The sequence below is a fragment of the Schistocerca serialis genome, chromosome 8 (assembly GCF_023864345.2).
Source record: "Schistocerca serialis cubense isolate TAMUIC-IGC-003099 chromosome 8, iqSchSeri2.2, whole genome shotgun sequence".
In the NCBI taxonomy this organism is placed as follows: Eukaryota; Metazoa; Arthropoda; class Insecta; order Orthoptera; family Acrididae; genus Schistocerca; species Schistocerca serialis.
In genome coordinates this window covers 638,427,093-638,453,578 of record NC_064645.1, presented here as the reverse complement: position 1 = coordinate 638,453,578, position 26,486 = coordinate 638,427,093, and the positions used below count along the sequence as shown (strand labels likewise).

The 26,486-nt window shown below is 38.5% G+C and overlaps 1 protein-coding gene across 1 annotated transcript in view; it reads right to left on the bottom strand.

The window, feature by feature from the left end:
- Positions 1–24,921, bottom strand: part of LOC126416765 (probable phospholipid-transporting ATPase IIB) — a 173,583-nt gene extending 148,662 nt beyond the window's left edge. Inside the window, exons 1-2 of the mRNA XM_050084607.1 lie at positions 24,580–24,921; positions 24,296–24,478 (exon numbers count right to left, since the gene is read on the bottom strand). Coding sequence (XP_049940564.1) covers positions 24,296–24,478; positions 24,580–24,617 — 221 coding nt within the window. The 5' untranslated portion in view covers positions 24,618–24,921. The remainder of the gene's footprint in view (positions 1–24,295; positions 24,479–24,579) is intronic.
- Positions 24,922–26,486: the final 1,565 nt, after the last annotated feature.

Genomic DNA, 26,486 nt, shown 5'->3' with positions numbered 1-26,486 from the left:
ATTTAGCCACATTTGTAATTTTTCCTTTAGGAATGGTCAGTTTCCTGAACTATTAAACTAATCAGTAGTAAAGCTGCTTTATAAAAAGGGAGAAAGGGATAATGTAGATAATTTTAGACCTATTTCTATGCCATCAGTGTTTGCTAAAGTTATTGAGAAGGCTGTGTATGTAAGGATAATTTATCATTTTATATCACAGGATTTGCTATCAAAAGTACAGTTCAGCTTTAGAAGTCATTCAACAACTGAAAATGCTGTATTTTCTTTTCTTTGCGAGGTACTGGATGGGTTCAACCAGGGCTTCCCAACCATTTCAACTTCCAGACCCCTTCTTCAGTCGAAAATCCATGGCGGACCCCTAGTCAATCAAGAGCACAACTTTAAATTTCAGAGCGAAGCCCATGGGAACTGAAAGCTTCTTAATGGAAGTGCCATGTTCCCAATGACCCCCCCCCCCCCCCTCAAAGTATCAATAGTCTTTGATTTAGAGATGAGTGAAAACAACTTAAAATTAACGATCCAATTTGAATTCCCACTGCATCCAGACACTTGCTAGTGGATTTACTCACTTTGTTCAAAACACTATAGCCTGATTAAAATTTCACACGATGGAGCTGTCTTCTTCCAAGAGCAATCAATGTCACGTCCAAACTGTTCGCTGTTGACTGCCTGCCGCTTATGGTCTGTTCACTTCCACTATTTGGCTACTGCTGTGTAAGGAGCATGCATATTTCGTGACAGTCGTGTGTGTGTGTGTGTGTGTGTGTGTGTGTGGGGGGGCACGAAATCCGAAGGAAAATGTTCAAATGTATGTAAAGTCTTCCTTTGGTCGTCCTCCCTCCTCATTAATTTCAACTAGAAACTTCCCTTGTTGTGAAGGCGATGGAGAAACTGCACCTTTCTTCAGTCATCCCGAATTCAGCAACCGATCCATGTTAGAAGTAATAAACTGGTCAAAAATCGACTTATGAAATAGGTGGTGCACTGACAAAGCAAGTTTTACATTTAATGATGCCTGGGACCACATACGTGCCAGCGAGCACTGTGATTGGTCGACAAAGCTCGCTCCGCGCATGCGTAAAAGGTTTCAGCACATCTAGTGCCGTGAGCCAGGGCACAAACAATCCCCGTATTGTTGCGAAACAGTCGATCAGAGAAGCTGCATTCTCCGGCACTAAAATGTGTATGTGTTCTCACTTAGGAACCGCAAAGGCTGCTTGGGGATCACACGGAAAAAAAATAGTGATGAATTTGATTTTCACATTTTTATTCAGTAATTTTACTCATTATTTTACACGATTTGGTGAAAGGTGGCTGCGGATCCCCTAGAAAGAGCGGACCACAGGTTGGGAAGCCCTGGGTTAAACAAAAGGTTTTGAATGCTAGGCATATTTTTTTTATTTAACTAAGGCATTCAATTGTGTTGATCACAAAATATTGCTCCAGAAGTTGGACTGTTACGGAATACAGGGAGTAGCTCACAATTGGTTCACCTCTTATTTTAGCAACAGACAGCAAAAGGTCATTATTCACAATGTTGATAATGGCTGTGAGGTGGGGTCTGAGTGGGCTACGCTCAAGATGGACGTGCCCCAGGGATCAGGGTTGGGGCCACTCCTGTTCCTTATTTATATAATGATATGCCCTCAAGTATTATGGGCAATGCTAAAATATTTCTGTTTGCTGATGACACTAGCTTGGTAGTAAAGGATGTTGTGTGCAAGATTGGCTCGGTTTCAAATAGTGCAGTTCATGACCTAAGTTCATGGCTTGTAGAAAATAAACTAATGCTAAATCACAGTAAGACTCAGTTTTTACAGTTTCTAACACACAATTCAACAAAACCTGATGTTTCAGTTTCACAGAAAGGGCATTGATTAGTGAAACTGAACAGTTCAAACTTCTGGGTGTTCAGATAGTAAACTGTGGAAACCCCACGTTCAGGACCTCGTTCAAAGACTTAATGCATTGTTACTATTCGAATGGTATCTGAAGTGAGTGATCATTCGACACAAAAATTAGTGCACTTTGCTTATTTTCATCTATTTATGTCATATGATGATATACTTTGGGGTAACTCTTCCCATTCTGGAAGGATATTTTTGGCTCAGAAATGGGTGGTTCGGGCAATAAGCAGTATAGGTTCGCAACATTGGCTTCTCAACATATACATTCTTTACTGTTGCTTCTCATTAACAATACCAGCTTATTCCCAAGAATAAGCAGCTTTCACAAAGTTAATACTCAGCAGAAATCCAACCTGCATTTGGACCAGACTTCCTTAACTCCAGTGTAGAAAGATGTGCAGTATACTGCTGCAACCATTTTCAGTAAGCTACCACTTGAATTCAAAAACCTTAGCAGTAATCCACTTGCTTTCAAATCAAAACAAGAGTTTCCTCATGGGTCACTCCTTCTATTCTGTCAAGGGGTTCCTTGAAAAAGTATGCTGATTCTTGTTGTATTGTTGATTGCGTTTACTTAAACTTATGGACTGACTTTTTTGTGAGTTCATAAACATTTATTTTTATTTGTTATTACTTTTGTGTTGTAATTTCATGTACTGAGACGTTCCATGACCTTGGAGATTTGCTCCTCAATTTGGTCCTATGGAACTTGATGTGTAAATACATAAATAAAAATATAAAAGAGCAGGGCATTGGCACAGCTGTCATTTTTCTCAGGTGATTCATGTCAAAAGCTATCTGATGTGATTATGGTGGCATGACGAGGATGAACACACTTTGAACACGGAATGATAGTTGGAGCTAACGCATGGGACATTACATTTCAGAAATTATTAGTGAATTCAATGTTCTGAGATCCTCAGTTTCAATACTGTGCAGAGATTACCAAATTTCAGGGTTATCTTTCACCAAAGACCATGCAATAGCCAACGGCCTTCACTTAACAAATGAGAGCATTGGCGTTTGCACAGAGTTGTCAGTGCTAACACACAAACAATACTGCATGAAATAACTGCAGAAATCAAAGTGGGAAATACAATGAATGTATCTGTTGGGTCAGTGTGGCAAAATCTGGCTATGGCAGCAGACGACTGACACGAGTGCCTTTACTAACAGCACATCGCCAGCAGTGCACCTCCTGGGCTCATGATGATATTGGCTGAACCATAGTCAATTGGAAAACTGTGGCCTGGTCAGATGTCCCAATTTCTTTGGGTAAGAGCTGATAGTAGGGAGCGAGTATGGTACAGACCCCACTAAGCCATAGTCCCAAGTTGCCAACAAGGCACTGTGCAAGCTGGTATCAGCCATTCATGGACTTCACGTTATGCATGGTACTGGGCCACAACTGTTTGCAACTGGTTTGAAAAACATTCTTGACAGTTTAAGAAAATGATTTCGCTATCCAGTTCACCTGTCATAAATCCAATCAAATATTTATGGGACATAATCAATAGGTCAATTCTTGCACCAGCAATACTTTCACAATCATGGGCAACTTTAGAGGCAGCGTGACTCAATATTCCTGCAGGGGACTTTCAACAACTCACCGAGTACATAGCATGCCGAGTTACTGCACTATGCCAGCCAAAAGGAGGTCAGACATGATATCAGGAAGTATTCCATGACTTTTGTCACCTCAGTTTATATTGAGAAGCACCTTTTACCACTGCAAATGCAGTTTATGGGTCAACATTCTTTGTTGTCACAGGATTCCATGAAACTTGGAACAATTGGAACAATTTTTCTAACAAAATGTTTACTTCAACATTCTATAGATCAGTTCTTACCAAGACACAAATTTGTTTATGAACCTAGACCCATGATAACATTTTGGAGATGTAGTTTGATTTTTTTCTTTCACAGTTCAATTTACTGATGACGTAGATAATTGTTTTCCTAGGATAAACAGTACGTTTGACATCCAATAAAAAAGCTTGGTTATTAATCAAGGAAAACAATTATAGTTTTATCTACAAGAATTTTTATTAGATCCATTGTTCCAATAATTGTTGCAATTCTTGCAATGATTCTTTCAAAAAGTGAATTACTGACTGAGAAAAAAAGATCAACATTTGAATGCAGATTCAACACAAAAATATCAGCAAGATTACCTTTTTCCCTTCAGTTTTTTTTAATTTCTGTAATCTTAATTTTTGATTTATAAATTGCTTTAATTTACCAGCTGCAATTATTAAAAAACATCAAATATTATAATCTGAACAATATCAACAATAATCCTCATTTTAGTCCTCCTACGAGTATTATACCAAAAATGAAATCAAGGTGCTCTACAATGAGCAGAAAAAAGGGTTCTACTTAAATATAACATTTGGGTTGCAATCTGAAAGTATCGATATTACAATCAACCTTATACTGAATAAGAAGCAAATTATTGTAGTCAGTTTTGATGTGCAAGGTTCATAAATGTACCTTTATTATGTATTAAATGGAACCACAAAGTGGTTTATTGTTGTTAATAATATAAATGATCTATCAAGTTCCAATTAAGGAACTGTAAAGCAAATTTGAATGCTTTTTGTATTAATGGTTAAATTCCATTAACATTTCTAACATAGTAAGAACAATGTTGAGAGAGAGAGGTTGGTTGGTTGTTTTGGGGAAGGAGACCAGACAGCGAGGTCATCAAGAGAGAGAGAGAGAGAGAGAGAGAGAGAGAGAGAGAGAGAGAGAGAGAGAGAGAGAGAGAGAGTAGCTTCCTATCAAATTTAAATTCAAGGAGCAGACATATCTGATGATCTCAAAAGATCTCATAACTATGCCATACTGAGTATAAGTTTAATTATATCATTGATAATCTTCATCTACCTAAATTTCATAAATAAAATTTGACAAACAAAATAAATCAGAAGAACATAAACAATGACCAATCATTAAAGAAAGTGAAGCCATACAACCTCATCAGTTTATTGTTATTAAACCACCAATAGCTATGAGTAACAGAAGACTAAGCAATTAAAGACTTATGATCAGCTTGACAAAACCAAATAAATCTAACAATAACACTACCTGATAAACTTAATGAAACCTTAATTACTCAAAACCTTTATTACTCAAAAAATACCATATCCATCTAACTTCAATAAAACACCAGCAAGAATTTTTCTGCCAGATGTAGGAGCCTCCACTTGAGCCTCTGAAAGCCAGGGATGTAGTAAAAATATTGGTGTCCTAACTAAAAAAGGGTCAAACAAAACAGGAAGGTAAAGAGTACTGGCAAAAATTACAAACATTAAATAAAACTAATAATAAAGGTAATCTAGTAAAAAAAAGTATAAAAAATTAAATAAACACCAGCCTGTAAATGTCGAGGCTGACAACTCCAACACAAAATCAAAAGTAAAGTAGGGACCAATGTAGCCTCAAAGAAAATATAAAAAGATAATAACTTAATCTAGCAAATGAACAGTACAACATAGCTATCAAAATTGAAAACATGCAAATAAAGATATTGAAATGATATGAAGGTAAATAAACTGAGGCGTTAGGGAGAGCTAGATACAAACCCATGTGTTTCGTCTTGTGCGTGGATGATACTTTTGTGATCTGGCTTCATAGTGGGGATAGGCTCAATGAGCTTTTGGAACATCTGAACTGACACCACCTAAGTATTAAGTTCATCATAGAGCTGGAAAAGGATGGCCAGTTGCCATCCCTGGATGTACTTATCACAAGAAGAGCAGATGAGCAGTTTGGCCACAGTGTATGTTGCTACCATACACATGCTGATTTATACCTGCAAATCAGCAACTGTCACTACCCAGTGCAGATGAACAATGTTCTGAAAACATTGGTCCTCAGGACACGCACATTGTCAGACCCTGATAATTCGACAGTAGAAATTGAGCATCCATGATCAGTGTTCAGCAAGAATGGACACATGACCATTCAGGAGGCCCTACAACCAGCTCTTCCACCACATGGTCCACAAAAAAAGCAAGATGAGGTGTATCTGCTTTGTGCAGCATCTGTTTTTACCAAAATCTGCAGGATTACCAGGAAGCACCACATCAAGTGCATGTTCTGTCCTATTACCAAAATAAGAGAGCTACTGGGAAATGTGAAAGACAACCTGGGAATATGAAAACCAAGAACTTATAAAATGCCTTGCCAGTGTTGGATGTCGTACATTGACCAAACAGCTAGAAAAGTGGACATCAGATGCAGAGGTGCACCTAACTAAGACTGGCTACCAAATCAGTCATTGTCAACAGTATCTAAAACTCAATCATTCCACCAACTATGACGAAACAAGGGTTCTGGCACTAACTCTCAGATATTGGGGAAGTGTTAAAGAGAGTCCAGAAATATAAAGCTGACAGAAAACCTCATGAATCATGACACTGGGTATCAACTCAATACAGCCAAGAATCCTGCATTGGAAACACAATGGGGGCAACAGAAGAAATCTGCAAAAAGGAGACCTAATGGGGTGGACAGGGAAAATGAAATCCAGATAAAGCACCAGGTGCACTGGACCAAGAATGGAATGTCACAGGGCACTTTTATCATAAGTGGACAGCAGGTGGAATACCGGGAACTGACAATGGATGGGGAAGAGTGTAGGCATAAATACTGGACCCATTCCACTTGACGAGCAGTGTTAGGTAGCACCTGATCAAGATAACGAGTCACACTGTTGAAATATCATTCAAGAACAATGCTCATGTCCGGTAGAATATCTGACCACTCACTCACTTATAGAGCAAAGGAAGAACAACTGTCTAAAAGCCTCTGTCTGGGTCCTAATTTCTCATATCTTAGAATTGTGGTCCTGCCGCAAAATGTACGTTAGTGGCAGTAGAATCTTTCTGCAGTAGGCCTCGAATGCCAGTTCTCTAAATTTCTATAATAGTGCCTTACGAGAAGAGTGTCATATTTCCTCAAAGGATACCCACTTGAGTTTATGAATCTCCTTAATACTTGCATGCTGATCGAACCTACCAGTGCCAAATCTAACTCAAGCTGCACCCTACTGAGGCTGTATTTGTGTGTTACAAGATTGTTTCTCCTATGCAACCACATTAACTTACATTTCTCAATGTTTAGAGCAACCTGTCATTCACAGCACCACCTAGAAATTTTGTCCATTATGTTGTACACCCCTACAGTTACTCAAAAGTGACACTTCCTTGCGAGTAGAGCCATATGCACATTGCATTCATTTTTCTTACCATGACTGAACCCTTTTGTTAGTTCTTTTAACTAAGATAGAAAAGAAATGGGAAATAAAATATGTGGCACAGGAACAGATGGCTCAGAATATGAGGTTTGCTATCTGGTGTTTTTAAATATCTACTTTTGTGATTTTATGACTGAGATCCAGTCACCTGTAAGTGCTACCAAAAAATGACTACACCCATCCGGCCCAGAGACAAATTAGAAGTCACGCATCTGGATCTTCTTTGGCCATGCTTAGGCAATAAAACTGAAGATAAAAAGGTGTGCCCCTATTTTGTTGCATTGTGTTAAGTGGCCACAATCATAGGGCAGTAATCAAAGATAGCTCTACTAGTTTTTCTGTTATTATATGTATCAAAATATTCCAGAACTTTCAAAAGATGGGAGCATGTGGAATTTTGATCTATGAGGGGTGCTCAAAAGAAAAGATAGAAAACACTACTGTGGGTACAACTGAGTCTTTATTCAAAAGTAATCAGCACTGGCCTGAGTACAGTCATCTCATTGTTTCATGAGCTGAAGGATTCTCTGTTCCCAGCATTCCTGTGGCTGTGACAGGAGCCAACCCCCCACTGTATCCTTCAGTTATTTGTCCCAGTTTAAGTGCTTCCTTTGAGATATTTTTTTTTTTTTTTTTTTGTAGCAGACCAGGCACATGAAGTCACAGGGTGCACATGAAGTCACAGGGTAATAACATGTCTAATCTGTAGGGCAGATGCTCAAGCTGCTGCCACTTGAACTTGGCCATTATACTTTGTATGATCTAGGAGTTTGTGGATGCATATTATAACTAAGCAATATTACTCCCTGTTAGCTCTTGATGGACTTGCATAGGTTAAGGAGTGTCTCACAGTACAAATCACCATTAATGGTTTTTCCATTCTCAAGGAATTCGACGAGTGTCGGACCTTGGGCATTTAAAAAAAAGATGAGCATCACATTGCCTGTTGAGGGCACAACTTTGAATTTGTTAGGGGGAGGTGACAAAGCACGCTTCTATTGCATGTTGTCCCACTTTGTCTCTAGCTGTCTCAATTTGTTATCCCAAAGTCACATATGTAAATTTCAACTCCTTTGGTTGCTATGATGTTTCATAGGTTTTCACTTTAACACCTCTTATACAGCATCAATGTGCCAGTTTCCAGGACACAAAAAGCCATAATTTGTAATTCACACATTCATATAAACAGTTCTCCAAGTGTCCCAAAACCAGGTCATTCTGCATTCACCTTACAGTCAATATGCATCTTCACAAAAGCAACATTTAGTGCTAGTACGAAGCATTTTGCACTAACGATAGTGTCTGTATATGCCTAAAAATATTAAAAATTATTTCCTGGAAAACTGCCAGAGTGATGCTCATGGCTGCACCACCTCGAAGGTCTGGTTTGTGGGACAGGGTGTGAGCCAACCTGTCAGATACTGATATTAGGTTGAGACAGACAACTGTGCCTCATAAAATCTATCACAAATTTCAAAACAAATCAAGTACAGTTGTCAAAACAATAATAATATTGTCACATAGAAGAAGGTGTAATTAGATGAATGACGAACACTAACTTCACTTAACAAAGGTTCATTCTGAACTGCCTCTGGCCAGAACACATACAGTATATATACTGTTACAGAACATTCCAGTACAATGATTCTTGGCATTTGTGGATACTTCTATAATGTACTTGAACTGCATATAGAAATTAAAATTTTACAGATCAGGTGAGTTTTGAACTCAAGACCCTCCATGCAACAGTCTACAGTGTACTATCATAACCACTACACCACGGTGACTGTGCTACTCAGCTTCTTCTGTGACAATATTCTTCAATGTATACTGATACATCCTGGGGAAAAGTGTCTAGGAATCATCTCAACATATCTACTCAAAGAAGGCAAAGGCTGTTTCTTTTAGATGGGTAAGTCATTCAGACAAATAACAGAGAGATAGCACATTGCTGAAATACTGAACCACAGAAGTCACTATATATATATATATATATATATATAAAAATAGAGGGAAACATTCCACGTGGGAAAAATATATCTGCTTGTGTCTGTATATGTGTGGATGGATATGTGTGTGTGTGCGCGCGAGTGTATACCCGTCCTTTTTCCCCCTAAGGTAAGTCTTTCCGCTCCCGGGGTTGGAATGACTCCTTACCCTCTCCCTTAAAACCCACATCCTCGTCTTTCCCTCTCCTTCCCTCTTTCCTGATGAGGCAACAGTTTGTTGCGAAAGCTTGAATTTTGTGTGTGTGTATATATATATATATATATATATATATATATATATATATATATATATATATATATAAAAAACAAAGATGAGGTGACTTACCGAACAAAAGCGCTGGCAGGTCGATAGACACACAAACAAACACAAACATACACACAAAATTCAAGCTTTCGCAACAAACTGTTGCCTCATCAGGAAAGAGGGAAGGAGAGGGGAAGACGAAAGGAAGTGGGTTTTAAAGGAGAGGGTAAGGAGTCATTCCAATCCCGGGAGCGGAAAGACTTACCTTAGGGGGAAAAAAGGACAGGTATACACTCGCACACACACACATATCCATCCACACATACAGACACAAGCAGACATATTTAAAGACAAAGAGTTTGGGCAGAGATGACAGTCGAGGCAGAAGTGTAGAGGCAAAGAAGTTGTTGAAAGACAGGTGAGGTATAAGTGGCGGCAACTTGAAATTAGCGGAGATTGGGGCCTGACGGATGACGAGAAGAGAGGATATACTGAAGGGCAAGTTCCCATCTCCGGAGTTCAGATAGGTTGGTGTTGGTGGGAAGTATCCAGATAACCCGGACGGTGTAACACTGTGCCAAGATGTGCTGGCCGTGCACCAAGGCATGTTTAGCCACAGGGTGATCCTCATTACCAACAAACACTGTCTGCCTGTGTCCATTCATGCGAATGGACAGTTTGTTGCTGGTCATTCCCACATAGAATGCGTCACAGTGTAGGCAGGTCAGTTGGTAAATCACGTGGGTGCTTTCACACGTGGCTCTGCCTTTGATCGTGTACACCTTCCGGGTTACAGGACTGGAGTAGGTGGTGGTGGGAGGGTGCATGGGACAGATTTTGCATCGGGGGCGGTTACAAGGATAGGAGCCAGAGGGTAGGGAAGGTGGTTTGGGGATTTCATAGGGATGAACTAACAGGTTACGAAGGTTAGGTGGACGGCGGAAAGACACTCTTGGCGGAGTGGGGAGGATTTCATGAAGGATGGATCTCATTTCAGGGCAGGATTTGAGGAAGTTGTATCCCTGCTGGAGAGCCACATTCAGAGTCTGGTCCAGTCCCGGAAAGTATCCTGTCACAAGTGGGGCACTTTTGTGGTTCTTCTGTGGGGGATTCTGGGTTTGAGGGGACGAGGAAGTGGCTCTGGTTATTTGCTTCTGTACCAGGTCGGGAGGGTAGTTGCGGGATGCGAAAGCTGTTTTCAGGTTGTTGGTGTAAAAAAAAAAAAAAAAAAAAAAAAAAAAAAAAAAAAAAAAAAAAAAAAAAAAAAAATATATATATATATATATATATATATATATATATATATATATATATATATATAAAAACACACACACATACACACACACACACACACTAAAGCATTGGTATGTTGATAGACACACAAACAAACACAAACACACCCACAAAATTCAAGCTTTCGCAACCAATGGTTACTTCATCAGGAAAGAGGGAAGGAGAGGGAAAGACGAAATGATGTGGGTTTTAAGGGAGAGGGTAAGGAGTCATTCCAATCCCGGGAGCGGAAAGACATACCTTATGGGGGAAAAAGGACAGGTATACACTCGCGCACACACACATATCCATCCGTACATATACAGACACAAGCAGACATATGTAAGGGCAAAGAATTTGGGCAGAGATGTCAGTTGAGGCAGAAGTACAGAGGCAAAGATGTTGTTGAATGACAGGTGAGGTATGAGCGGTGGCAACTCGAAATTAGCGGAGGTTGAGGCCTGGTGGGTAACGGGAAGAGAGGATATATTGAAGGGCAAGTTCCCATCTCCGGAGTTCTGATAGGTTGGTGTTAGTGGGAAGTATCCAGATAACCCGGACAGTGTAACACTGTGCCAAGATGTGCTGGCCGTGCACCAAGGCAGGTTTAGCCACAGGGTAATCCTCATTACCAACAAACACTGTCTGCCTGTGTCCATTCATGCGAATGGACAGTTTGTTGCTAGTCATTCCCACATAGAAAGCTTCACAGTGTAGGCAGGTCAGTTGGTAAATCACGTGCGTGCTTTAACACGTGGCTCTGCCTTTGATCGTGTACACCTTTCGGGTTACAGGACTGGAGTAGGTGGTGGTGGGAGGGTGCATTGGACAGGTTTTACATCAGGGGCAGTTACAAGAGTAGGAGCCAGAGGGTAGGGAAGATGGTTTTGGGATTTCATAGGGTTGAACCAAGAGGTTACGAAGGTTAGGTGGACGGCGGAAAGACACTCTTGGTCCCATGCACCCTCCCACCACCACCTACTCCAGTCCTGTAACCCGGAAGGTGTACACGATCAAAGGCAGAGCCACATGTGACAGCACGCATGTGATTTACCAACTGACCTGCCTACACTGTGAAGCTTTCTATGTGGGAATGACCAGCAGCAAAATGTCCATTCGTATGAATGGACACAGGCAGACAGTGTTTGTTGGTAATGAGGATCAACCTGTGGCTAAACATACCTCGGTGCACGGCCAGCACATCTTGGCACAGTGTTACACCATCCGGGTTATCTGGATACTTCCCACTAACACCAACCTATCAGAGCTCCGGAGATGGGAACTTGCCCTTCAATATATCCTCTCTTCCCGTTGCCCAGCAGGCCTCAACCTCCGCTAATTTCAAGTTGCCGCTGCACATACCTCACCTGTCATTTAACAACATCTTTGCCTCTGTACTTCCGCCTCGACTGACATCTCTGCCCAAATTCTTTGCCTTTACATATGTCTGCTTGTGTCTGTATATGTGCGGATGGATGTGTGTGTGTGCGTGAGTGTATACCTGTCCTTTTTTCCCCATAAGGTATGTCTTTCCGCTCCCGGGATTGGAATGACTCCTTACCCTCTCCCTTAAAACCCACATCATTTCGTCTTCCCCTCTCCTTCCCTCTTTCCTGATGAAGTAACCATTGGTTGCGAAAGCTTGAATTTCATGTGTATGTTTGTGTGTCTATCAACCTGCCAGCACTTTCGTTCGGTAAGTCACATCTTCTGTGTTTTTAGATATATTTTTCCCACGTGGAATGTTTCCAATTTATTTTAGTTTAATACTAATATTCACTTATAGAATATAAACACTTGTCAATCAAGAAATATTTCAGTTTCACTTTGAGTAAGTTCCCTTTGTGGCACCTTATAGAGCTCAGTAATTTGTTGTACCATATTTGACCACTAATGCATAGACTATGGTCTGTTGTTTTCAAATTTGTTCTTTGTCTGTAGTAGCAGTCTTTGTTTCTTGTATTATAGGCATGCATATCAGAGCACTTTGTTGCTTTGTTTTGATGTGTCACAAATAATATAATTAATTTGTAAAGATACAGTGAGTAGAGTGTGAGGTATTTATGATGAACAAAGATTTCCCTGCATGAATCTCTATACCCTAATCCATGGATAATTCTGACTGCTCTTTTCTGTAGGGTTAATATCCTGTCCATATGTATGTCGGCAGCACACCCCCATATCTCTAACCCGTTATTAATCTGTGCAAAAATGGTTCCATAATAAATTGTTTTTAATGTCTGATGTGGGACTACTTTTGATAACTGGCTGATTAGATGTAATGAACTGCTGATTTTATTGCATAAAAATTTGATATGGTTTACCCATCTTAGACTTTCATCTAGGTGAATACCTGGAAACCTGCAGCCCGCTGTGTCCACTACTTCAATTCGACCTATGTTACTGATAGAGGTTTGGTGTGAGTTTGTAAGTTTAAATGGCAATAACTGAGATTTACTGATATTAACTTTCAAACCTTGATCTTTGAAATAAGTAGTTATTTGACCAACGTTAACTCATCATTTTGTTTACCAAGAAATAACAGTGAGGTATCGTCTGCATAGGTTACCAATTGGGAGTTGAAAGGTTGCTCTATATCATTTATGTACACTAGGAAAAGGAAAGGGCCCAAAATTGAGCCCTGGGGTACACCTTGTGTGACTGTCTCATATTTGGACTGGAAATTAAAGATCTGATTATTGTTTTTGTATGTCAGCTTTGTACACTGCTTGCGGTTAAATAAATATGTAGCCAGCAATTGCATGGACGCAGCATTTACATTGTATGACTCAAGTTTACTTCAAAGTAACTCATGGTTTACCGAGTCAAAGGCTTTAGTAAGGTCTAGAAATATGCCAGCTGTTTGCATTCCTTGATCAAGGGCACCATACGTTTTGTGAAGAAATTCCATAATTGCTGTGATAGTACTATGATCTTTTCGGAATCCATGTTGTGTCTCTGTTAGGAACTTATTTTTCAAGAAATAGTCACTAAGTTGTGTCAGCAGCACAACTTCAAATACTTTGCTGAAGACAGATATTAATGCTATGGGCCTGAAATTTGAAACCTCTTCCTTGGATCCTTTTTTATGCACTGGTTTAACTGTGCTCCATTTCAATACATTTGGAAATGTATGGTCTCTGATACTGCAGTTTACCAGGTGGGTGATTATTTTAACTAATTCCTTATTACATTTTTTAATCAATATACTACTCAAACCATCCCATTTAGATGCGAACTTATTCTTTAGGTTATTTATTATCCTGCCTATTTCTTTTTCACTTAGTTGTTTGAATTCAAAAGCTGGCTCTTCAAAGGGGTAGAGCTTTACCTCACTACTTACAATTGTGTTATTAACTGGACTAACAGCTGCAGATATAAAGTATTTATTGAAAACATTGCAGACTGTATTAGGATCTTTAATTATGTTTCCTTCATGTCTTATATTTACAATTTCAGTTTCTGGCTTCGGTGTGGCTTTGCGAAATTGATTTACAATTCTCCATGAGGTCTTGGCTATATTGTCTGATTGAGCTATTTCACTGCAGTATATCTGTTTTCTTAGATTTGAAAGCTCTTTCTTAAAGATTTTCTTGGCTTCGTTGTACTTGGCCTTAAAAACCTGCAGGTTTGTTGACTTGTGTAACACATCCAGGTCCTGGATGTTTTGCCTGAGTTTTATTATATTTGCTGGAAGTATCAGTCTGTTGGTTTTTGCACTTTGGTTATGGGTGAACACTCTTTGTATTTTCTTAACAGGGCAGCATCTGTCAAAGTGTCTTAGCATAGTATCTTCTCATTATCCAAGTTTTACATCCATATATGGCCACACTCGAAATGAAAGCTTTTGTGATACATTCCTTATTTTCAGACATGATCTTGCTGGTGAATAGCTTCCTCCTCCAATTAAATGTAATTTGGGCCCTTTTGTTTTCTGTTCGCAATTTCTTTCCAGCTTCTACCATTCCTTGTGATTTTGCTTCCCAGATAAGTAAATTCCTCTATCACTTTCAGCTCCTCTCTTCCAATTCTCATTCTCAGAGGTTCATATTCTGCTCCTGTACTGCATACCGTCACTTCAGTCTTTTTCTTGTTTATTCGCATTCCATGCTGATTGCATACAATCCTTTACATTGTTCTGAGGACTTCCTCTAGATCATCTTTTGTCTTCGTGGCTATAGCAATAACATCTGCATAACGTAGCATCTCTATCTTTTGCCCATTAATTTTGATCCCCACCTCACTAGTTTCTCAGACTTTGTCTATAGCTTCCTGTATGTAAGCATTGAATATAAGAGGAGAGAGAGAGAGAGCACATCCTTGTCTTAACCCTTTTCTAATATTTGCTTCTTGTTCCTGGTGACAGTTCCTAATCACTGCCTCCTCATTCTTATAGAAACTGAGCATCACACGGATGTCTTTGTACTTCATTCCACTTTCCCTCAGCACTCTGAACATCTCTTGCCAGATAACATTATCAAATGCCTTTCCAGGTCTACGAAGGCAATATAAGTTGGTTTATTTTTCTGTAATTGCTTTTCGATAAGGAATCTCCAAGCCAGAATCACTTCTCTTGTTCCCAAACCCCTTTTGAAACCAAACTGATCTTCACTCAGCATTTCCTCCACCTTCTCTTCAATTCTCTTTAGAATTATTTTTATGAAAATTTTTGATGTATTTGATATTAGGCTTAAAGTTTGGTACCCCCACATTTTGTAGCTGATGCTGGTATAGGAACAATGATGCATTTCTGGAAGTCTGTCAGTATCTCTCTTGTGTTATAGATGGACCTAATAAGTTTAAGCAGCATTGTTTTCATGCTGTCACCAGCATTCTTTATTAGTTCTGAAGGGATGTCATCAATACTTATTGCTTTGTTGTCCCGTAGTTCTTTTAGAACTTTGTCAAATTGTTCTTGCAGAATGTCATCTCTTTTGTCACCTTCGTCTACTTGCTCTTCTCTTCCTATTACTTCCTCCAAAAGATGTGTTCCAGCATGCAACTCCTCTATGTATTCTTACCATGTCTTCACCAAACAGCATTTTCCCCTTCTTATTTTCTTTTGTGTCTGAGAGTGTTGTTTTGTGTTTGTGAAAAAATGTATTTGCTGTTCTGTAGGCAAAATTAGTTCTCCTGTTTTGCATCTTTTCTTCCACTTCCCTGCACACTTCCTCAAGAAAATTTTCTTTTGTGTTCCTAGCTTATCAATTGACTAAATTCCTTGGTCTTCTGTATTCAGCTTTTCCTTGTTCATAAGTTGCATTTTTGTATAATCTCCTGTTTTCTCTAAGCTCAATAATATCTGCTGTAATCCATTTCCTCTTGTTTTTGGGTTTAGTTTTTCCAACTACTTTTTCTGCTGCTTTGTATATACCAGATTTAATTTGATCCCAGTCTTCATTTACTCAACCATGTTGAAATTTTTTAGCTAGGTTCTCTGTTTTGTGAGCATAGCACTTTGCCAGTCTCTCAGTTGTCAGTTTTTCTATTTCCAATTTAAGTTTTACTGGCTTCTTCTTCAAATATTTGAATCTGAGTGAACTTTTCATCAGGACCAGGTTATGATCACTGCCTATATCTGCAGATGGATAGCTCCTGCAATCTTTTACCTTATTCCATGCTTTCACTAGAATGTAATCAATCTGTTGTCTCTTCAGATCTCCAGGGGCCTTCCATGTGCATCTTCTTTGTTTGTGATGTTGGAAAAGTGTGTTTGCAACAACTAATTGGTGCCTCGAGCAGAACTCGATTAGTCGATCTCCTTTTTCATTTCTTCTTTCAAGCCCATATTTGCCAACAATTCCTACCTCCGGTTCTTCACCCACAATCGTATTCCAGTCCCCCATGGGAATCAGGTTTTCATCTCCCTTAACATATCTCATCGCATTACTTATTTCTTCGTATATTTCGTCAACAACTGCATCTTCTTCTTTGGATGTTGGCATCTATATTTGTATTATCACAGTGTCCTTTGGTTTAGTTTCAAGTTTGACTAGTATTATTCGAGAGCTATATTGCACATATCCCTTGACATGTGAGCCATAGTTTTTTCTCAAAATTATTCAAACTCCTCCCATTCCTGGTCTACTTCGTCAGTTCTGGTGTGAATGACTCTGTATTCTTCAGGCCAGAAATCATATGATTGGGACCACCTCATCTCAGATATGCCTAGAATATCAATTTCCAGTCATTCCATTTCAAGTTTTAGATTTTCTAGTTTGCTACATTGAAGCAGTGTTTTCATATTCCAAGTTGCTATGTTAAAATTAGGATGCTTTTCCTTCACTTTGTGTGTATCTTTTGCAGTCCCCACCCGGACATCTGACTGGGGGACTATTTTGTCTCCAGAAAATTTTACAGAAGATACTGGCATGGTTTCCTGGTGATGCTTGGGAATACCATAGTTCTTTATTGTGGTGGTATCCCGTTGCCTTCCCCATCCCATGCCGTTGACCATAAGCCAGTTCTTCCGCCTTTAGAAATGATTTCTTATTTCCAGGACAAGAGGGTGCCCTGCCCAGCAAATGCTGGGGTGATGACTTATCCTAGTCATCCCTTGGTCCCTGTCTACGTTAGCCATCACATGAAGTGACGTTGCCCACTCTCTACCATGTGGAGGTGTAGATCAGGAGTTTCCCTTCATTGGGTCTAGGACCTTAATGTCATTTCCTAGTCCCATATATATTTGATAAGGATGTATTATCCATGCTACTCTTCAACATAGTGTTGGAGAGAGTGATGCAAAGGGTGGAGTTTGATAAAGGAGGTGGTACTCAGTTTAACCGTATGCATCAAAATCTAGCTTATGCCAATGATGTGTGTATACTGTCTAGAAGTTTGAAAGAAGTGGAAGGATTTGGCAGACTGGAAAAGGAGGCAGAACAGTTGGGACTTTGAGTAAATAACACAAAAACACAGTATTTCTTTGCTTCCAGGAAAAATGCTATTGTTAAAGAGAAATATATTAAGTTGAACAGAGGTAATTATGAGAGATGTGAGAAGCTCCAATACCTGGGAGTGCTGGTTACGGAGAATTCCAAATTGTGACTGTCTCATCAACAACATCAAAGACATAGGCTGTTGTTGAAAGAGCACATAGAGTAAAGCTTTTGTCTTGTAACTTCATCTCACACCTCACAGATGATGCACTTGTGACCTCATTTTGATTTCCACAATCTCTCCACATGCATTCACACCTGAAGTAACCAAATGCCATAATAATAGGTTGTTGATGTGAGCAGGAACAGACAGAAACATACATGCAAACCTTGATGTTAATTACAAGCACCAGCTCTTCAATCGGTCTAAGATGCAGAGATGAGATCATCTAATCTTTTGCTGTATTGTATGCTGTGTGGATAAGTGGTCAACTAACAATCCATTGGTCCAGGATTTTATCATAGTTGGTCCTGGGATTTTTGTCATTGACCACTGATTTCACCACTGGCAGTTATTTGTGCATGTTGAAACTGCAAAGTCACGTAGTTTTTCAGAGTCCACATTAAACTGTAGGTTCCCCAGTAACTCACTTCAAAGCTCAGAGGAAGGTAAAGGTGCACCATCTTCAATAGGACCATTCCTAGTAAAGCACTGCAGTGTCCAAACCGAACTTTGGTTTGTTGACACCATTATCTACATGCACTGGTGCCACTCCACATTTTCCACATTGTGGGCAGCAAGATATTGCAGTGGATGACATACTATCATGTGAGAATATCACTTTAAAACCATGGGCAATGTGCGCACCATCCCTCAATTGTGTTGCACATGTCACATGTGGTTGACATTGCTCTTTTCCAAGAACAGCTGAATGTGCCTCAGAAGCTCTTCTAAAATCTGATAAAAACTGTGCCACATAGATGCAAACCAGTGTCAGTGTCAGTGGTGGTGGTGAGGGCATCACTAAGAAGTGACTTTCAAGTTCTGGCTGTTGCAGGCAAGAGAACAGATTGATGATTGAGTGAACAAAACAGATAAGACTGATCCATTGTACATGATGAAGACGCATCACCAGTTTTCAAATCCCGCTAGCTGTACCACAGCTGTCAGAAGAACATTATACTTATTTCCTTTCACTAAAAAATAATGCATGTGGTTAACTAAGCAGATGGGCAATTACCAGTTGTATTACATGAATGATTGGAAGTTTCTATGTGCTTATTGTTTTTTAGGATGTAGATATCAGCTTTGAGAGTCACCTACCATAGCATTATACATAAATAATTCCCCTCTGTTGGTTTACTGCATTGTCTAGCTGTATGACTGTGACTTGTAAACTGCACAAGTAACAAGGCATTTAGTTTTACTACACAGTTCAGGCTCTAAAATGATGTCTGGTCTCTTTCACACAATGGAAAATCCAGGATAGAATAATGACAATATTATGAAAAGGATAGTTGTTATTCACTATATAGCGGTGAAGCTGAGTTGCAGATAAGCACAACGAAAAGACTTTCAAACAGTTGTTTGACAGTCTTTTTCTTGTCCCTATCTGTGACTCAGCATCTCCACTATATGGCGAGTAGCAACTATCCTTTTCATAATATTGTCACTACTCTCTTTCATGTATTTTATGTGATTTTATCTGGGTATGACATCATTCTTGTTCTTGTAACTTTTTGTATTTCATAAATTATTTGTAATTCATAATAATTATTACTGATTTTCATTTTTCTGATTCATATTTTCTTGTTTAGACTGATTAACACATATCTTTCTTCTAGTAATACAAAATGATAATATGCACAATGAAGTTCTGTAATAGTCACCATTCAACCATCTGTGAAGTCAAACCTGAGAAGGAAGTTTGTTATTACAGTTATAAACAAGTCTGGAAAAGAGTATTGGAAAATTACATCTTGAAGGACCTAGGAGGTGTCTTTGTCAACTTTAAGAAAGCCTTTGATTTGGTCACACAGGATGTACTCACAGAGTAGTGAAACAAAAAAATGTGGACAATTTCAGTTACTTTCGAAAACTACCAAGAAAGACACCAATGGCCACAGGAGAGAGAAGATGGCCATTGCTGTTCGTAAAACCCAAGTCCTGTACAAAACAAAGGGAATTTCAGGGAAAGCTAAACTGAGGCACTATAAAACTCAAAAGTGAATGTCTATTTGCAAGTGAATACTTATTTATCTGCATGTAGGGATGAACCGATATTACTGATGATTAACAATGGTCTGAAATTAATTTGAAAGAAATTACTGAATGTGAGTAGCTTAGTTTCAGCTGTATTAGGTATAGGTGCACTGCCTATTAATGACTTATGAAGTGAATCCCTCAGAATGACAGAAAAGTCTGGATTGAAAGAAACACAGAAGTTTGAGTTCAAGATCTTTTGTAAACTCTACATCTAAATCTATACTCTGCAAGCCACCTAATGGTAATAAATAGTTGAAGAAAGTAATGAAGGACATCAAGAAGCACTGAACTGAATCAGGAAGATGTCCCTGACCTTTCAAAGTACGGGCCATTGATCAACAAGGGTACAGGCTTTCAAAATGATCAACGGCAGAACAGCAGCTGAATTGCAGGTGGTCAGAGTTTGAAGACCTGTAAAGTTTTTAAAATAATAACTGTTAAGTATTTGAAATAAAAATGTATCTGTCATGATGGGTTAAGCAAAAGTTTGACTTGTACAGAACACATTTATTAAAACACATCACCTAGTACCACACTATATAAAAATGTTGCTCTCATATTGAGTGGAGGCTGTGATTTACATTGTCACAAGAGAAAGAATGCAACCCTTTTGATTTGCACAAAAGGCTTTCAGATGGGCATTATAGTTATTTGCCATGGTCTGGAATGGCTCTAAATGAAGGGAAGGAATTAATTTTTAAAGGTTTCCATTCAGGAGTTGCACTTAGCACTTTGTGCCACTGAGTGTCAAACTGTAAATCGAAATGTCAGTGGTTAAATCCTGAGTTATTTTGTTAACTTACCAGTTTTTTTATCTGTGGCAATGATTTTCATAAGACTGATAGATCAATTCAAAGATTGGAGGAAGGCATTGGCATACCACCTCCAACAGGATCATTTTCAGTAAAGCACTCTGGTGTTCAAGTCCACCTTCAGGTTGAGGGTTGCGTGCATGTATTCATTCATTCACACAATCACTCACTCACTCAGCCAATCAATCAATCAATCAATTACTGTATTTCCAAGATCTCATCAACAAGGAGAATCTTCAGGTATGTGAAACAAGTGAAAGTATAGATCGATAATCTTGTTTATATGGTGCAACACATGACTCTCTCTCTCTCTCTCTCTCTGTCTGTGTGTGTGTGTGTGTGTGTGTGTGTGTGTGTGTGTGTGTTTTTCTCGACAAAACCCTTGTTGGCTGGAAAGCGCATTTTGTGGCAGTCTTTTTGTTGCGCCTATCTGTGACAAAACATTCTCTGTTGCAGACAGTGTGTGGTTTGGTTCGCACATGATACAATGTGGTCCTGGGCTTAAAGGACAGAATCTTCATGCTCAAGTTATCCTGTATATGGTTCTTTTACATATTTTACTGCTCTTTGTTTTGTATTAAATACAGAGCATATTGTTCCCTATGTGTGACATCACATGTGGATTGATAATATGATTTGTATGCCACAATTCGGGCAACATGGTGCACACTCTTAATGAATATATACTTCATACTGATATGGTAGTCGAAACTGGCAAATAGCACAGCAGATAAATGATATAAATTACAGCCTACAACAGAAAATGTTTCCTTTTACAAAACTATATATTGTCAAAAGGTGAGCAATTCGTAACACCTTTACCTATACAGTGTATTAACAATAAAATTCATGATATTGCTTAGTGCTAGTCATGCTTGTTGCTGTTATTATGACCTTTAGTCTAAGGAACGGTTTGATGCATCTCTCCATGCTGGTCTATGGCTTAAAAACCCCTTCATCTTTAAGTAACTACTGCAATGCACATCCACTTGAACCAGTTCACAGTACTCATGTCTAGCTACAAAACTGACAGTTTCTTGAAGCCTCAGACTGTGACCTAACAATCAATCCTCTCTTTTAGTTAAGTTGAGCCATAAATTTTAACAATGGAAAATCCAGCACGGAAAAATGATAGTATCATGAAAAAGATATAGTGGAGATGTTGAGCTGCAGAGAGGCACAACAGAAAGACTGCTTAAAACATATGCTTTCGACCAAAAGGCCTCCTTCTGCAATAGACAACATATGCATACAAATACACATAAACACATCTCACACTCACATGATCACTGTCTCTGGCAGTATAAAACTTTTACAACCAGTAAATGCCTTTTCTTTTTGATGGATAATAATATGCAGTATAAACCTCTAGTTTTTAACTATACCAACAGTAGCATGCATTATTAATCACACTTCTACACATTAGGTTTTAAAAAGGAACAAAATTAGATTTAAACATCTCGTTGACAGTGCAGTCATTGGAGGTGGAGTGAAATGTTGAATTACAAATTCCAAAAGGCGGGGAAGAAAATCAGTTGTTCCCTTTTCAAAGGGCTCATTACTGCATTTGCCTTGCTCGAATTTGAGAAAATCAAAATCTGGATGGTTGGAAGGGGATTTGAAGCATAGTCCAAGAATGGTTCAAAAGGCTCTGAGCACTATGGGACTTAATATCTGATGCCATCAGTCCCTTTGAACTTAGAACTACTTAAACCTAACTAACCTAAGAACATCACACACATCCATGCCTGAGGCAGGATTCGAACCTGCGACCGTAGCAGTCGCGCGGTTACAGACTGAAGCGCCTAGAACTGCTTGGCCACACTAGCCGGCCAGCACAGTCTTCTTGAATGTGTGTCCGGTGAGCTAATCACTGTGTCACCTTGCTTGGTAATTTAATTTTGAAATGCCAGTATTAACTAACAAATCTGTACAACAAGGGAACTATAGACATGAAAATTAAAGAAAAAGCTCACAGAAGTGTCCACTCATACACGACACTGCAAATGATTTTGTCATTTTGCAACATTTAACATTTTAAATTTTTAAAGTGACATGCACCAACCTGTTGCTGTTAGATACAAGAGAAAGTTACTATGCTGAAAACACACCCACTGCAACACAACTACATGTGAAAATAGCAAATTAGCTCGTTACCAATTATTAGTTCTTTTGTATAGCAAACATTTACAACTACTGACTGTGTACTCAAAATAAAAAGTGAACATTTGCATCTGGGTATCTGTAGTTATCAAGGAAAAATTGGAAACTTTAAACAGAATACTCAGATACCTTGAACCTAAATTTCATTAAATATAAAACCCAGTTGCTTTATGTTTTAAAGACAATTTTGCTATTTGCCTTAGCTTTGTTTATGCCAGTTTTATTTTTCCATTTAGTTCCATAATAAGCAATGAAGGTGTCTTCATGTCTAATTCCATTATTGTCAATGTATTTTGGATAAATGGCAGTATCGGTAATAAAAATTGCAATCTTTTGTTTCAAAGATCTTCAGTGCTAATAATGCATAAGACCCATCAGACACTAGGATCTTAACACAAATGAGGCCCCATTTATAACCACCATAAAAAATACAGAAACAGAAAAAAATATATACAAATATACAGATTCTTGTATATACCACATAATTTGGTATGTATAAGAATCTGTATATTTGTATGTATTTTTCTGTTTCTGAATGTTTTGATGGTGATTATAAATAGGACCACATTTGTGTTAAAAGCCTCTTGTCTGGTGGTTATTATGTACATTTAGCACTTAAGATTGTCACACAGTGACCAAAATCCATCTGTAAAAGAAAGGGTTTGAATATTTACAAGCAATGCTGCCATTTATACAAAATATATTGAATAATGGTGTCTGACACTTTACATGTCATTACAGTGAATAGCTGTACACTTAAAATGATACCAGTACTGTTAATGTATTAAGAACTAGGATGCTCTTACTGTAGTTCAGTTTACTAATGATACCACTTCAGAAGTGTGCACTCTGCCTTGGGACCTATTCTATTCCAGTTTGATTCACTGAAGTTAGTAAAAAATATGTTCCTGTTTGAAGTATTCTGCTCAACATCTGATGATTAACTTGAAAAATATTGCATTCTTATGGCAGAAGCGCAAAGCCTGATAACTTTCAATGATTTCATATTAAATGTATGACTGACTGTCACATTAATGAAACTTTGTTTCAAGATTAGAATGCTTTTGAACATCTGATGATATTCAAATGGTGTACACGTTAGCTGTTCCTGTTTTTGAAGCTCTGTGATACATTACAGAAAGGGGTATCAGTGATCAAATTAATATTTAAAACAGTATTGACGAAATTAAATCCTGGTTTTATTGTTTTCTGTCCATAACTGGCGTTTGGTCGATTTACAACAATTACATTTAATAAGTAATGTCACATGTCAACAAATTGGTATCACCACTTTGCATAATTTTTAACGACTCTTGAGATCTTGTGCCAGAATCCAGTTTTTTATATTGTACACACTGCTGCGTTTATGCAGTAACCCGCCTGAACAGTCCCGAGAGAGGCTGCTCATAGTTTCAAGGAATCCCTGGGTTTTAAAACCGCCGATTAAAATCTCGCAGAGAATATCCGTATCGTGTACTCACCCACAGAAAAATAGCGACAGGCATTTGGGACACCGCTTGGATCTACGATGTTTCGCCGAGTTGGTTCTCAGGTCATGGTCTGAGTGTTGTAATAAAAAATCTGTTTCGTCAATTTCAAAATCTCGTTCATCGGAGTTCATTCGCAGCGGAACCTCCTCCATTTCTAGTCGTTTGTAAGCATACCTGAAATAAATACAATGCAGGTACTACAAGCTAATCCTATTACAAACAAATGACTCATTAATATATTAATCTTCTGTTATCAGATTTAACCTTTCACGCACTTTTCACTTAACTGATGCCTTGCCCTAACACGATCCATCACGGTACTTTTATTAAAAGTTTATTTCGAAGTATTATCAGAAAGTTTTTACTTCGTGTAAGCCTGTACTCGTCTGAAATCAGTTCTGACATTTCGCTAACCCGGATTTTGTGGATGGCTAGTTTCCTGAACCACGCCTCTTTTTTGCGGATTCTCATGTACATTTGCAGGTACTAGTGTACATGCTTGTATGAATGTCTTTATCAGACCCAAAGTATAATTGGGCTTATTAAGGACGAGCATATAATAATGTTACCATACATTCAAATTACTGGTAATCAAAATGCTTATAATTTCTTCTCATATTTTTGTTTTCATGTGACAGTAGTTGACTGTGATCACTATCGAGTATCGATATCCTCCAGTACTGAATCTGAAAGCTGTTATGAATCGACGATATTAATATCGAAGTGGTGGCAGTGAAGTGTAGAAACAGGACTGACCATAAATGTGCTCTTAACTACATACATATTTCACGGTTCATGAAATTGCGTTTTGATAAGTGTACAAACATATTCTTCACGAGCAACAATCCATAAACTATTAAGTATCTTAAGGATAATTCACATTTGCCATCACGTAACGTCGAAACTTTCCGCAAAGCATTTCAAATGACAGCAATGATACAGGCTGTCAAAGGATCGCCAAATCACGTCACATCGCCTCCAAGATTTTTCGGGAAGAAATTTTTATCGGCGTCGTCTTCTGTCAATATGGGAAGTTAACCAATTTTCGCTAAAATCATTCAAGTTGTTGCAATGGATTTGGTGCTTTTGTTTTTTCTTAATTTTGATTATACAATTTTCCTTTGTTTTTGTGGCAAACTGCTAACGTCCCATGACGACCTCTGTGGAATACAGGGACTTTTTTCCATGAAGTATGCGGTTAGGTAACAACCTAGGAGAATAGCTTAAACTGCAGCGAGTGAATCGAGAAGCAACAATATTCATATTCTTCCTTGTCACAAAGTCGATACAGATCACGCGGTCGTCGATGGTGCGTGTCACTTCAAAATGACGTGACTTTTGCAGGCAGTAAAGTGTGAAATGAGTGTTAAGGGAGGTTTTCACAGGCATGAATTTGTTACATGCGCACTCCACCACCACTACTGTTGCTACATGTTACTAACATGGGACACATAAACGTCGAATGGAAATGGGCATCTCATAGCAATCTTTGGGAACATCGAATCATTAATAAGATGGTTATCTGCCGATAACCAGTTTCAAAATCTTTTTGATTCCTATTTCTGGATCTGTACAAAAACCTAACTCACATACATGTCACTGCAATATATGTACTGCATTCTGAATAACAATGTCTCAAAATTTTTATGTTATCTGCGATACACTGAAGGTAGATCAGGCAGTAAGGTTTTTGTCTCAACTGTTCAGCTTTGTTTTTATTTACAAGGTTAGTCAAGATTCTGGTAAGTCAAAGGTGCTGTAAATATAGGTTTTTTTCCAGTGCAATACTTCATTTTGTACTACTGTGCAGAAGTCATTACTCAATAATAGCGCCAATATGAGCACCTATATTTGCATAAGATTTTAATGAGGGCCAAGAGTAGTTTTAATTCCTAAAGCCATAAAAAAATTCCATTTCACCATAATATTTAGACTTTATAGCTAATGCAAAAAATGATTCTGGAAATGAAAAAGACCTTCACAGTATTGACTGTTCTGCAAAAATACAGTTCTCAGCAATCACACTCTCAGTTACAATACTTTTTATCCATTTCGTCACATCAAACGATGTTGTGTTACAAATAAGTGATTATGAAGAATTGCTGAATGCTAGAGAGAGACTCCTATAGCACTGTTTAAGAACTTTAGATATAATTTATTTACTTAGTTGAAGCCTTAGCCT